The 12,668-nt window shown below is 47.2% G+C and overlaps 1 protein-coding gene across 1 annotated transcript in view; it reads right to left on the minus strand.

Moving 5' to 3' along the window:
- Positions 1–12,668, minus strand: part of PTPRT (protein tyrosine phosphatase receptor type T) — an 815,678-nt gene that overhangs the window by 165,661 nt on the left and 637,349 nt on the right. The window contains exon 14 of the mRNA XM_068986822.1: positions 3,410–3,545. Coding sequence (XP_068842923.1) covers positions 3,410–3,545 — 136 coding nt within the window. The remainder of the gene's footprint in view (positions 1–3,409; positions 3,546–12,668) is intronic.

Here is a 12,668-nt window from a genome sequence, read left to right on the forward strand (position 1 = left end):
GAGAAAGACTCTCTGTGGACAGTGACAGGTAAGCCCCAGGGCCTGCAGGGGAAAACGAGGAGCATCTTAAGTGGATTGGAAACACTTGGCTGCAGCTCTGGGGAAGACCTTGAGTCAGCTGAATCCACTGGGATTGGAGGAAACGGAGCCACCAGGCCCATGTCCATGGAGGTTACAGTGAAGACCCAGCTCAAGCCAGTCCAGGAAGTGTGGCAGGCATTCAACTTCTGAGAGCTCCTGGAAGCAGAAACTAACTCAAGGTCACGAAGGGACACTGAAGAGATGCTGACCCTAGGACTCTGATTTGTGATGGTTTACCTATTATTTGGGGGTTTCTTTTCCTTTAATTATCTATTCCCTTTAGGTGGCTGTGGACAGCATTCCCAGGTGGTACAGTGGTAAAGAATCTGCCTGCCAACGCAGGAGACACAGGAGACATGGGTTTGATCCCTAGGTTGGGAAGATCCCCTGGAGGAGGAAATGACAAGCCACTCCAGTACTCTTTCCTAGAGAATCCCGTGGACAGAGGAGCCTGGTGGGCTGCCAAGAGTCGGACATGACTGGGCAACTGAGCACACAACACACACGGACAGCATTCTGGTGAGCCCTAAGTAAGTTAGGGACAGACTCAACTGACCGATGAGGTTTTCCCCATATTCACATATGGGGTTGGGGTCAGAAGAGGGAAAGGAGCCCCTCAAGCTCTTCACTGTCCTGTGGGGCAAGGGGTTAGTAGAAAGAGTTAAACATAGCAGGCTTATGTCTCTCTTTTTCTCCCTCTTTCCCCTCTTCACTCCTCCCTTTTCCATTCCCTATACCCATTTGTAAAATATGACCATCAACTAGGCCAGAAAATGTCTTATTTTTTCCAAAAGATGCTGTATATGCAAACGCTGATCGGCAGCCCCACCCACCCCCTGGCTCACTGCCACAACATCTGAGATTTGCCTCTTGGGAAGAAATGGTGATCAGGTAATGCCTGTTGATTGGGACTGATTGATGGTTTTGATAGAACTGACAGCTGATGAAGATACTCAGAAAAGGATAAAACCACACAAAGGGCTCACTTTATTCCTGCTCTCATCCTGAAACCAGAAAGCCCCTCCCTCCCTCCCGGAAAGTCACACATTTCAGAAATAGCTGTTGAGAGGGAAGTGAAATTTCTTCACAAGCTCACAGACGATGGTGACGTGGGTTAAGCCAGGCTTTAGAAAGAGCAAAATTGGAAGAGCATATTTGACTTACAAATCAGTGGCAAAGAATAAGAACCTCCGGGGTCTATCAAAGAGGAATGCAATTCTATTAAATGAGTTACTTTTTTCAAAGAGACTCTCTCACACTCACCTCTGTCTTTAAAACATCTGAGACTCTAAGAATGCATCGAGGATCTTATACATGCAACGTGCTCTCTACCTCCCAGAGAAATCAGACCTCACATTTGACCTCATCCAATAGCAGCTGGCTTGCCACTGAGACATAACACATAGCCTGGCTTCACAGATGATGACGACTCTGGGGGCTCCTGACCCCCAGTATTAGCATGGACCTTGCTTCTCCCTTGCCTCTCCAATCAGAAAATCAGTAGCTGGATGAGAATCTTAATTCTTCTGTCATTCTGCTGGGAGCCTGAGGAAAGGAATGATCCTATAGAACAGACATGTCAAGAAAGAACAGATCCTGGGACTTCCCTGGTGGTCCAGTGGCTAAGACTCTGTGCTCCCCTTGCTGGGGGCTCGGGTTCAATTCCTGGTCAAGGAACTTGATCCCACAATCTGTAACTAAAATATCCTTCTAAGACTGGGTAGTAGTCATAGTGTTAGTCACTCAGTCGTGTCTGAACTCTGTGCGACCCCATGGACTGCAGCCTGCCAGGCTCCTCTGTCCATGGGATTCTCCAGGCAAGAATATTGGAGTGGGGTGCCATTCCCTTCTCCAGGGGATCTTTCCAACCCAGGGATTAAACCAGTCTCCTGCATTGCTGGCAGATTCTTTACTCTGAGCTACAGAGCAGCCAGCTAAATAAATAAATATTTAGAAGAAAAGAAAGAACAGGCCCTACCAATAAGATGTCCTGATCAAAGCAAGTCCTGGCTGACTCAGAATGGAACCATGTGACATACAGAGACATTTTCGGGCAAGAATGGCTAAAAGAAGGCTGGTTACTAGCAGACTGGAAATCAATGGCTGGAAATAAGGACACAGTCTTTATTTTTTTTACTTTGTGCATTTCTGTTTATGGGACTCCTTAGAGTAGAAGCTGGAATTTGTCTTTGGGGCATTCTGTCCCTTTGTTCTGGGTGGAACAAGTTTCATGAGCTGGTTTTCTCCCAGGGATGGCAGCACATCCCCAGTCCTCATTTCTGGGCTTGTCTTGAACTCTTGAGTAATCAAACCCAGAGCTTCAGGCTGAGGAGTGAAATAGTTTGTTGAAGGATATAAATATAACTTTTTAAACTGGGGGCAGGGCAGGTTGCCGCACATGTCATTATAATGTAGATAAGTGTTTTGTTTGCTTTGGCAGATTGGGGAGTGGGAGGGTGGAGACCAAGATTGGAATCCTGGCATTGAAACTGAGATGGGCAGCAGGCATGGGGACACAGTGGCTAATGTGTGAAGGTGGGAGGACCCCCTATTTAGAAGAACCAGCCCTGCACCCCAGGGACAGTGAGAGCTGATACTCACCCACCTTCCCTGATACATACTTCCCTTTCCTCTCTGCAACTCCCTGGCTGGTCCTCAAGCCCTGTGAATGCCTGATAAACACAAGATGTCAGCATAATGAATTTGGGGGATCAGGAAGGAACCTGGATCCTGGCTTTCGTGAGCAACATGTGCAATACGAGATAACTGTGCCTTGACCAGAGGTGGCAGGAGGATACCCTGCTGAGAGGTGACAAGCACCAGCAATCCAGCAGGGAAGGTTTTTTGGGCCCTGGAGTAGGAAAGAGACTTCCCTGAGGGCTGTCACACCATCGGAGGCTCTACCCTTTGATGCAGAGGGACACTGTTCCTTGACCAAAGACAAAAAGGGAATGGATGAAGGTGAAAGGAATGAAGCACTGCTTTCCTGCGTCTGTCTTTGTAGGCTCATCTGCGTCCCTGTGGCTCCCCCGGAATCCTGAGGATGTGACCAATCGCAACAGAGCAGCTATCTCTGAGGAGCATCGTACACCAAGGAACAGCTGCCCCGCAAGACACTGGCCATCCTGAGGCTGCTTGCCACACAGGCAGCACACACCCTTCGGACACCAACACGATGAACCACAACTGGCCCCACATTTCAGGACCTCAACAGTTGTTCCAGAAGGTCCCTGCTCGGAAGTGGTCAGCAGAGAAAGGACTTGGCCATACGGTGGTGCTGGGGCCGCTTGGGGTTGGCAGAGTCTGCAGGGCAGCAAGCCACACTCACCTCCTCTTGATGGTGAGCATCACGCCCAGGAGGATGATGGTGAACATGAGGAGGCCGGCGATCACGCCGGCCATCTTCACGGTGTTGTCCACCTGCTTCTCCGGCTCCACAGTGTTGGAGTTCTGAGTGGATGCACCTTGGAGGCAAAGGTGAAGAGGAAAGGTATTGAAAAGGCTCACGTACCTGACTAGACACAATCACAGTGACAACAGCTTCCACTTACTGAGTACTAACTATGTGCCAGGCACTGTGCTGAGGTCACTACACACACTGACCCAATTAAGCACTTTTGAGCATTAATTCCTCGTGAGGTTGGGGTTATTATTATAGCCTTTTTTTTTTTTCTTGCATATGAAGAAACTGAGGTGCAGAGAAACTGAGTGAGCTGCCCGAGGTTACACAGCTACTGTGCTGGAGGCACCCTTCTCCTCCTCTCATGAGATCGAGCAGATGATTCTTATCCCTCATACCATTCTGTCCCTAGGATCAAACCACGGGGCTACAGTTTGATCCTTAGGCTCATGGAATTATTCCAAACCCTGCTTAATTCTTTCAGGTAAATGGTGAAAACAACAGCCATATGTAAGGGTAGCACAACTGAAATTGCTAGATTTTTAAAGAAAAAACCATAAGGCTTTCATTTTGCACCTTAAATGAAACAAATGGTGGAGTAGAAATTTAGTGCATTAAAGAGAATTGCTTTGGATTCAGAAAACACTTAAATCTGCTAAGTCCATTTTTGAAATTTAATGTTGATGTTACCAGCTCTGCCAGTACTCGCTCATTGACTCAATTCCGTGTCAAGGAAAACTGGGAACTGGGCACTTACTACATCCTCAGCCCTCTGCTGAGCCATTTCATGGATCCAGCTTGGACAATCCTTGCAAATGTTCCCCAAAGTATCTATGGATTGTCCCATTTTATAGATGAGAAAACAAAGGAACTAGCTAAAAGTTACATGGCTCAGAGCCAGGATTCCATTGGTTTTTTTGACTCTAAGTCTAGGTTTCAGAAGTCAGAAGCCTTGAATTCAACTTTCAAGTCCCCCAGTCTCCCCGTCCTACTCCTCCCAGACAACCACTTGCTAAGGCCATACCACAGCCAGGAGCCAGAGAATGCCTAAGCCTGGCCTCTTCACGCAGTGACCTGGGGACAGAGGCAACTTCTCATTCCAGACACCTGTGTGAACCTTCTGGAGTATGGTCCAGGATTAACACTACCACGAATTCCTCCCAAGGATGCCAACTCTGCATGAGGCAGCTGAAGTCCAAAGCATCCTTTCCTTGGCCCATCCCTACTTTTCTACCAACATCAGCACCAGCTGATCCTTTATCAGTGACTCTGCCTTCCCTGGTTGCCCCAGGAGAGTTCCCCTCCAAATCCTGCTAACACTCTGTAACACTTGGTGCATCTCAGTGTGCTGATAGTATTAGCTATTTGTTTACCCATCCGTCTCCTTCAGTGGTCTGCAAGCTCCTCGGGGGCAAGATGATGCCTTCTTTATCTTTGCTTCCTCATGTCAGTGCAGGGTCTGGCTTGTAATAGGTGTCCCCTTAATGTCTGTGGTGCTTTAATGTTTAGCTGAGGGGATGATAGCTCTACCCACACCCATTTGTTCTCATGAAACAAAATTGAGTTTCTCCTTTTTTTCAGCCCTGTGTTCACAGAACTCGGCTGAGGTGAAGGGATACTCATGCCCACAAGCTATGATTCTGACCCTCCAAACTCACAGGTGCTTCACAACACCCACCAGCACATCCCCTCCTCCTGTAGTCATGCGGTTGCTTTACTACAGCACTTTCCCCAGACTCTCTTGTAACTTAGAAAAGCTGGGTTGACTTTGTCTCCAAGACTAAGAGCAGGGAGAGTCCTAGTCATCTCTCTAAAGTCATTGTCAACACAGGCCTTCCTCCTCATCACTGCTGCTTCACAGATGATGGGTGAATGGCATAAAGGTGAGTGGACCACAGACGTTTGCCTCATTTATTCATTCAGTCATTCATTAATTGGCTACTGAGCACCCATGTTCTATGTGCCCAACTAAGACATCAATGGGGTCAGAGCTCCTTCTCCTGGCAGGACTTACAAGTAAGGGATTTTATTCAGTTCCCCTCACCAGCTAAAGACAAAAACCCAACTCATCACACTGCAGGATGGTCTGAGCAGGCTCTGCCTATCAACCAGAGTTGGCCGACCTTTTAGGAAGGGGTTGGAGAGGGGGGTGCGGTAAGAAGGCGATTCAAGAGGGAGGGGATATATACATACATAGAGCTGGTTCACTTTGTTGCACAGCAAAAACTAACACGATGTTGTAAAGCAACTGTATGCCAATAAAAAAAGGAAATTAGAAGGGAAATATATGTTTATGGTAATTTAAGCTTGGAAGATACTCTACAAGAGGAGGAAGTTAAAATGCAGGTCTGAAGCTCTTAAAGGAGGTCTAAGCTGGAGGTAAGAATGTGTGAGTCATATGCACATAGATGATATCTGAAGCATGGGGTGGCGGTTGATGAAGTCAGCCGGGGAAAGAATGAAGAGTGGATGGAGTATATGGTCCAGATAGAGACTTGAGGGTCTGTAATATTTAGTGAGTGGATAGAGGAAGACAAGCCTGTATAGGAGGCAGAGAAGGAGTGGACAGACAAGTGAAAACAAACAAACAAAAAAAACCCCAGGAGAGTATAGTGTCCTAGAGCCAGGGGAAGAGGGGGTTTCAAGAAGGCAGGAGCAATTGACTATGTCAAATGCTGCTCCTAGGATAGATCTAGCTCTCTACCCAAAGGAAAGTGAAGATCTTGGATGAGTATTAGAAAACTTTTCCCAAGCAAACTGCAAGATGTTCCTAAACAGAAGCACCTTCAGTGGTGATCATGAATCAACAATGGAACACAGCTGAGGGTCACAGATGACCACGCAAGACATTCAGAGAGGCCGTCTGAAAGGCCGTAGCCCAGCGGTTTACACAAATTCCGTGAGTACAGCTCACAGACATCAGAACTGAAATCCCAGACTGCACAGTAAGGTTATCAGGAATAGCCAGGCTTGGCTAGTCCAGCTAGAACTCTAGATACAGGAATTGCCCCAGGATATGGCAAATTCTACTTTCCCTTCAGCATCCTTTTCAGGGCACTGGCTTGAGCCACCAGAGGTGTGTCCCTCTGTTCACAAGGAAAGCCTGTTGACAGTGTTTGAAGGCAACACAGGTGTGGAGGAACTGGCTTTGAGACCAAAGCCAGATAGCATTTACCTGTGGCTCCTGCCTCTGCAAGGAAGAAGACGGGGACAGAGTCAGAATGGTCTGGTCCTGCCCCCATAGCAGACTCAGGAGTGTGTCCCCAGGGCTCACATTGTAAGTACAGATGAGAACCTGCAATTGGACTTATAGGAAACACACAAGGGTTGACTAAAGATGGGATTTCCTAGCAATGCGACCAGCTCTTTTAGGCAGGTACTGAGCACCTCATCAAATGGAAGCTCAGTTATGACTATATTTTTAAAATTCAGCCTAAACATCAATCCACTGAAAAAAGAAAGTGAAAGTGCTTGTCACTCAGTCTTGTCTGACTCTTTGGAACACCATGGACTATAGTCGGCCAGGGTCCTCCGTCCATGGAATTCTCCAGTCAAGAATTCTAGATGTGGGTAGCCTATTTCTTCTCCAGGGGATCTCCCCGACCCAGGGATCAAACTTGGGTCTCCTGCATTGCAGGCAGGTCCTTTACCATCTGAGCCACCAGGGAAGACCATATTCACCAGTCCATCACTAGGTGACAAAAAAATGTGCTAATTAGCAGTTTTTTATATTAAGTCGTTTAATCTTCACAAAAATCTGACACAGAAGATGCTAGTTTTATTTTCCCTTTTATTTAGATTAGGAAACTCCACAAACGGGTGAAGCGGCTTTTCCAAAGCCATATACTTGGCTTTCAGTTTCAGAGCTGGCGTTCTTTGTGCAAGGCTCACCCTCTGTCATTCCAGTGAACTGTCCTTGATGCAGTTACTGTTCAGGAAATACCAGCTCTGGGTCCCCGTCTGACTCACTGACCAGAAATCCAAGGGGGAACTGGAAGCCCATCAGTAAGATGGTAAGTGCATTTCTCTTGCCCTAAGCCTGCTCTTTTCCTGAGAGTCAAACACATTGTCAGTCCCTCACCCTTATGAAGCTCTGTCTCCGGCCCTGGGTGACTTCTGTCTACTGAGTGGGGACTGGGGGTCCGAGACTGGAGAGGGGAGGGGTTTGGATGCATCCTTGTCATCCCCGCCCCCTACTGGGAACCAACCTGAGAACAGTTCCAGTAAATCAGAACTGGCAAGTAGGTGCCAGGTGGTAGATGTATCCAACGGGAGTAGCTTCAAGGCTCTATGTGAGTCCCCTGTGCACTCATCAAAAACAATCTTGTGAACTCTGCCGGCACTGAGAGGAGACTGTTGTTTCCAACACGAGGTTGCCCAACCTCACACACCTGCCAGCTGTGCCCTCCCTACTCTGAGCACTTCCGAAGGCCAGACAGTCCTCTAAGAGCAGCTGTCACTGCCCCCTACCCTTGACCCTTTCTACTTGAGCGACAGTGGCTTAGAATCCAGTCCCCTCCTAGCTTCTACTCAGAGTTCACATCTGCCTTTCAATGTGATACCTATCAACTCCTACATATGGAAACCTGGTACCCAAGGTGGGGCTCACAGTCTCTTGAAGTCTGCCCCTCTCCCTCGCTATCTGCTCCATATATAGGCCCAGGTGCCATGTTCTTCTTGCCCTGACCCCCAGCCTCTTCCTAGGGTACCAAACAACCATCCCAGTTTACATTCCCCAGGGACTCCTGAGACCCAACACGGACAATGCTTCTCCGTTCTATTCTGCCCTGGTCAGGTCACTCTGGTGAGGCTTATTCATTCGTGGACCCCGACCCTGAAGAGTAGATTGGGGCCAACATAAGAAAAGATTTTAATGTGGCAGGGTAAAGACAGGCCAAGTGGCTTGTCACTCAAAGTGTGGTCCAATGACCAGAAGCATCTGCATCATAAGCTATTACACATGCAGAGTCTGGGTCCCCACACCGGATCTGCTGAGTCTGCTCCTGCATTTGACAAGGTCTCTAGGTGATTCTCATGCACATAAAAATCCAAAGATCACTGACTGAGGAGGAATGGCAGTCAGAACTGGGATTTTTCAGCCTAGAGAAGGAAAGAGTCACATGAGATTTAATTCTTGCCTTCAAAAAGTTGAAAGGCCATGGTGAAAGATGGAACAGATTTGATCCCTTTAAAAAGCAGGGCTAATGCAAACCAGGAGAAGTGACAAGAGGAGACTGGGGCCAACACAAGGAAAGATTTTAACGTGACTGCACCCTCCAGCTGAGGCTGAAGCCCAACTCTTTTCAAAGCAGTGCTACGGCGTAGTGAGGGGCATGAAGCAGTCGTGATTCCAAGTCCCATTTCAGAGTCAGCCCTCCTTCCTTTTCCCTGTCCACTGTCTTCACCTGTTCTCACCTCCTGGGCTTCTTAAATGCTTAAGTCAAAGTCCTCAGTCGTGTCCGACTCTTTGTGACCCCATGGACTATACAGTCCATGGAATTCTCCAGGTCAGAATACTGGAGTGGATAGCCTTTCTCTTCTCTAGGGGATGTTCCCAACCCAGGGATGGAACCTGGGTCTCCCACATTGCAGGCAGATTCTTTACCAGCTGAGCCATACTCTTAAATGCTTAGCCAGGCCCTCAATAACTCACTTTCATGGGATGCTGGCCTTTCTTCTCTACTTATAGAGCCCGCCTTCCACCTCAACCCAGTGTCCCTTGATTATAGTGACACTCATGCTCTAAGCGAGTGAAAGTCTCCCTGTTATCCTTAGAGTCATGAGACTTCAGCTGGGCTCCACCCTGCTAACCCCAAGTTAGCCACAGTGGCAGGAGAATGTGTCACCAACAACGAAACACTCTGTCTGAACACTCAGTGTGCTCTCCAGCAAGCACAAGGGACTACGTGACCTCTTATACTCCTTCTGAGGATGAAATGCTATGGTTTGATGAGCTTGGTCAAAAGCAAGGGATTCTGAATTAGAAATATATGAGCTTGCACCTGGATTCTATCACAAACTAGTTATGTGACCTTGATCAAAGCTGTTAACCACAGCATGATTTGATACCCTCTTGATGAAACTGTGAAACAGGAGAGTGAAAAAACTGGCTTAAAACTCAACATTGAAAAAATGAAGACAATGGCATCTGGTCCCATCACTTCATGGCAAATAGACAGGGAAACAATGGAAACAGTGATCAACTTACTTTTGGGGGCTCTACAATCATTGCAGATGGTGACTGCAGCCATGAAATTAAAAGATACTTGCTCCTTGGAAGAAAAGCTATGACAAACCAAGATAGCATATTAAAAAGCAGAGACATCACTTTGCCGACAAAGGTCCAGACAGTCAAAGCTATGGTTTTTCCAGTAGTCATGTATGGATGTGAGAGTCGGACCATAAAGAAGGCTGAGAGCCAAAGAATTGATGCTTTTAAACTGTGGTGTTGGAAAAGACTCTTGAGAGTCCCTTGGACTGCAAGGAGATCAAACCAGTCAATCCTAAAGGAAATCAGTCCTGAATATTTATTGGAAGGATTGATGCTGAAGCTCTAATATTTTGGCCACCTGATGCGAAAAGCCGACTCATTAGAAAAAACCCTGATGCTGGGAAAGACTGAAGGCAGGAGGAGAAGGGGACAACAGAGGACAAGATGGATGGATGGCATCACCGGCTCAATGGACATGAGTTTGAGTAAACTCCAGGAGATGGTGAAGGACAGGGAAGGCTGGCCCATGGGGTCACAAAGAGTCAGACATGACTGAGCTACTGAACAACAAAGTTCACAGGGATCTCCTAGGAATCAAATGTCATAATGGAGGTAAAAACACTTGATAAACTGAGAATATGCCCACTGATGTGGCATCATGATGGCATGATCTTAGGACTGGTTCCAGGAGGTAGCATGGTTTCTTGTGTCTGTAAAATGTGGTTGCACAGTGGCAGCTGGGGTGCTGCCTGCCTCCTTGTAACATGCTGCCCAGGTTCATCCTTAGGATGAAGGCAGGCAGAGTCCCTGGAGGAATGCCCTTATCTTATTTCTTCTAGGCAAGACCAGTATCAGGTTTCCATCCAGATGACTTAATGGCAGCAATAAGTAATTTGACAACAAGGGATTAATAATTCTTTCTCCAAGTGCTCTCACTCGCTATAGCCCTAATTCTATAGCTTTACTTCAGAGAATCTCCCCTGTAAAGATATGGAGCAAAAAATAGAAGTTGCAGATAAAGAACATCTAATTGCAACTGATAAAACCAAGCAAACCCCAGTGGATGCATAACCCATGCTGGTGATCATTGCTGAAGGCAAAGAAAGGAAGCTGGCTCTCGGGGACACAATTCCTAAAAGCTCCAGTCTTTCAAACACATAGTCGCCTCTTCACTATCCAAGGGCATTTATTCCCACATCTTACTGAACTGGCATCTTACTTATGCCCATCTATTTAATGACTTCTTTTGTTGAAGAGTTTTTCTGTCTTTTCTCTGGTGTTACATGCATCTGGCACCCAGTAGAGCAACCCTTTGAAATTCTGACTCTGAGATGCTTCCTCTATGCCAGCAAAGGTTTCAAGCATGGCAGGTATCTCTGATTACGGGGGTTTTTGCCAAGAGGAGGCAGCAGGGGAAAGCTGGGGAAGCTGGGTAGGTTTCTGGCTCTTCTAGAGTCAGGTATGCATCATCCCCCTTCTGACTTTTCCTGGAAGTGAATTCTCAAAATGGTAGACTATTTTTAAGATGGAATTGAAGTCCAGGATAGGAAAGAAGTTGCTAGGAAAGCATCTGGATACTTCATTAGCTTCAAGCCTCTAGACTTTACAAATTGCATCCCAAGGCATTGAGAGCATTTGTAATTGTGATCATGAACTACTTTGGCAGTCTTTGAGGACGGAAATTGTAGCAAACAGGAGGGGTGCGAGAAGCCTGGGGAGAAACAAATGCTGTTGTTGACTTTTTTTTTTAATGGAAAAATGTAGATTCCAGATATTTCACACAAGTGTGATGTTGATACAGGAAAAAAATATAGATTGGATGATTAAATCAGACTATTTCTTCCCCTTACTGTTTACTAAAGGAGGGGACTAATCGCTAGAAATGAGCATGGGCTCCACATCAGTCAGCATCCAACCAGGAAAAAGGAAACTGTTTCAAACATTTAAACCAGAGTGAACTTACCAGAGAACTGGGTCCCTAGAGATCAGGAGAGGATGTTGAGGAAACCCAGAAGGTAGCAACCTCAGGGGCCATTACCTAGCCCAGACTAGAGAGACAAAGGCTCTTCAGAGCCCAGAGGTCAGGGCCACCCAACAGAAGCTGGGACTCCAGTGGACCTATGGGAGGCTGGAGCCACACAGGGGACACGGTCACTGCCAAAGAAGGCGCCTGAGGCCAAGAGGGAGAAGGCTTCTCCTTCCTCTCGCTCTACAACCCTTGTCTCCTCCTGGCCACGCGCAGACACTTGTTGACATGGGGCCCAGGAAACACAGCCTATGGGGGTCACCTGCACAGGATGGGGAAGCAAGGGATGGATGTGAGGCCAGATGGCTCCAGGGCCAGCATGGGCTTCCTACTTCCTGTGACCAGGGGATGCTTAGGTTCACCTCATTGCTGCTTTTGAGAGGTGTCTGGACTTGTGATTCAGGAAAAATGTCCAGTACTGCGTCTTCACGGCAGCACAGTCCTGGCCACGGTGTAGAAATAGTGACTAGCTTCCAGGATAGCCAGGTGTTTGGATTGTATCCAGAAGGTGGTAACAGTGGAGTCTGGACACCTGATCACATGTAAAACAGACGTGTTATTTATAATAAAGAGCTGACATGCGTTAGGAACATCCACTATGAGCCAGGATGCTGTGGTAAGCTCTTCCCATATGCTGTCCCTTTAATCCACACTACCACCCCACGAAGCAGGTTTTACTGGTATACCCATTTCAGAAATGGGGAAACTGAGGCTCAGAGAAGCTAAGTAACAGAAGCAAGTGCCAGGGATGGGATTTGAACCCTGGCAGTCTGGTACAGAGTTTATTCTCTTTAAACCACTTTTCTATTCTGCCATTTCCTCAATAAACAGGGAAAAGGATTGTTCAGCAGAGAAATCTGGTTGTCTTTTCTCAAACATCTGGAAGAAAGAATCAGATTGTTTCTTTAGGCGATCTAGAATCTTATTGTGACCAGCCAGACTATGACGTT

This window comes from Capricornis sumatraensis, chromosome 15, assembly GCF_032405125.1.
Source record: "Capricornis sumatraensis isolate serow.1 chromosome 15, serow.2, whole genome shotgun sequence".
NCBI classification, from domain to species: Eukaryota; Metazoa; Chordata; class Mammalia; order Artiodactyla; family Bovidae; genus Capricornis; species Capricornis sumatraensis.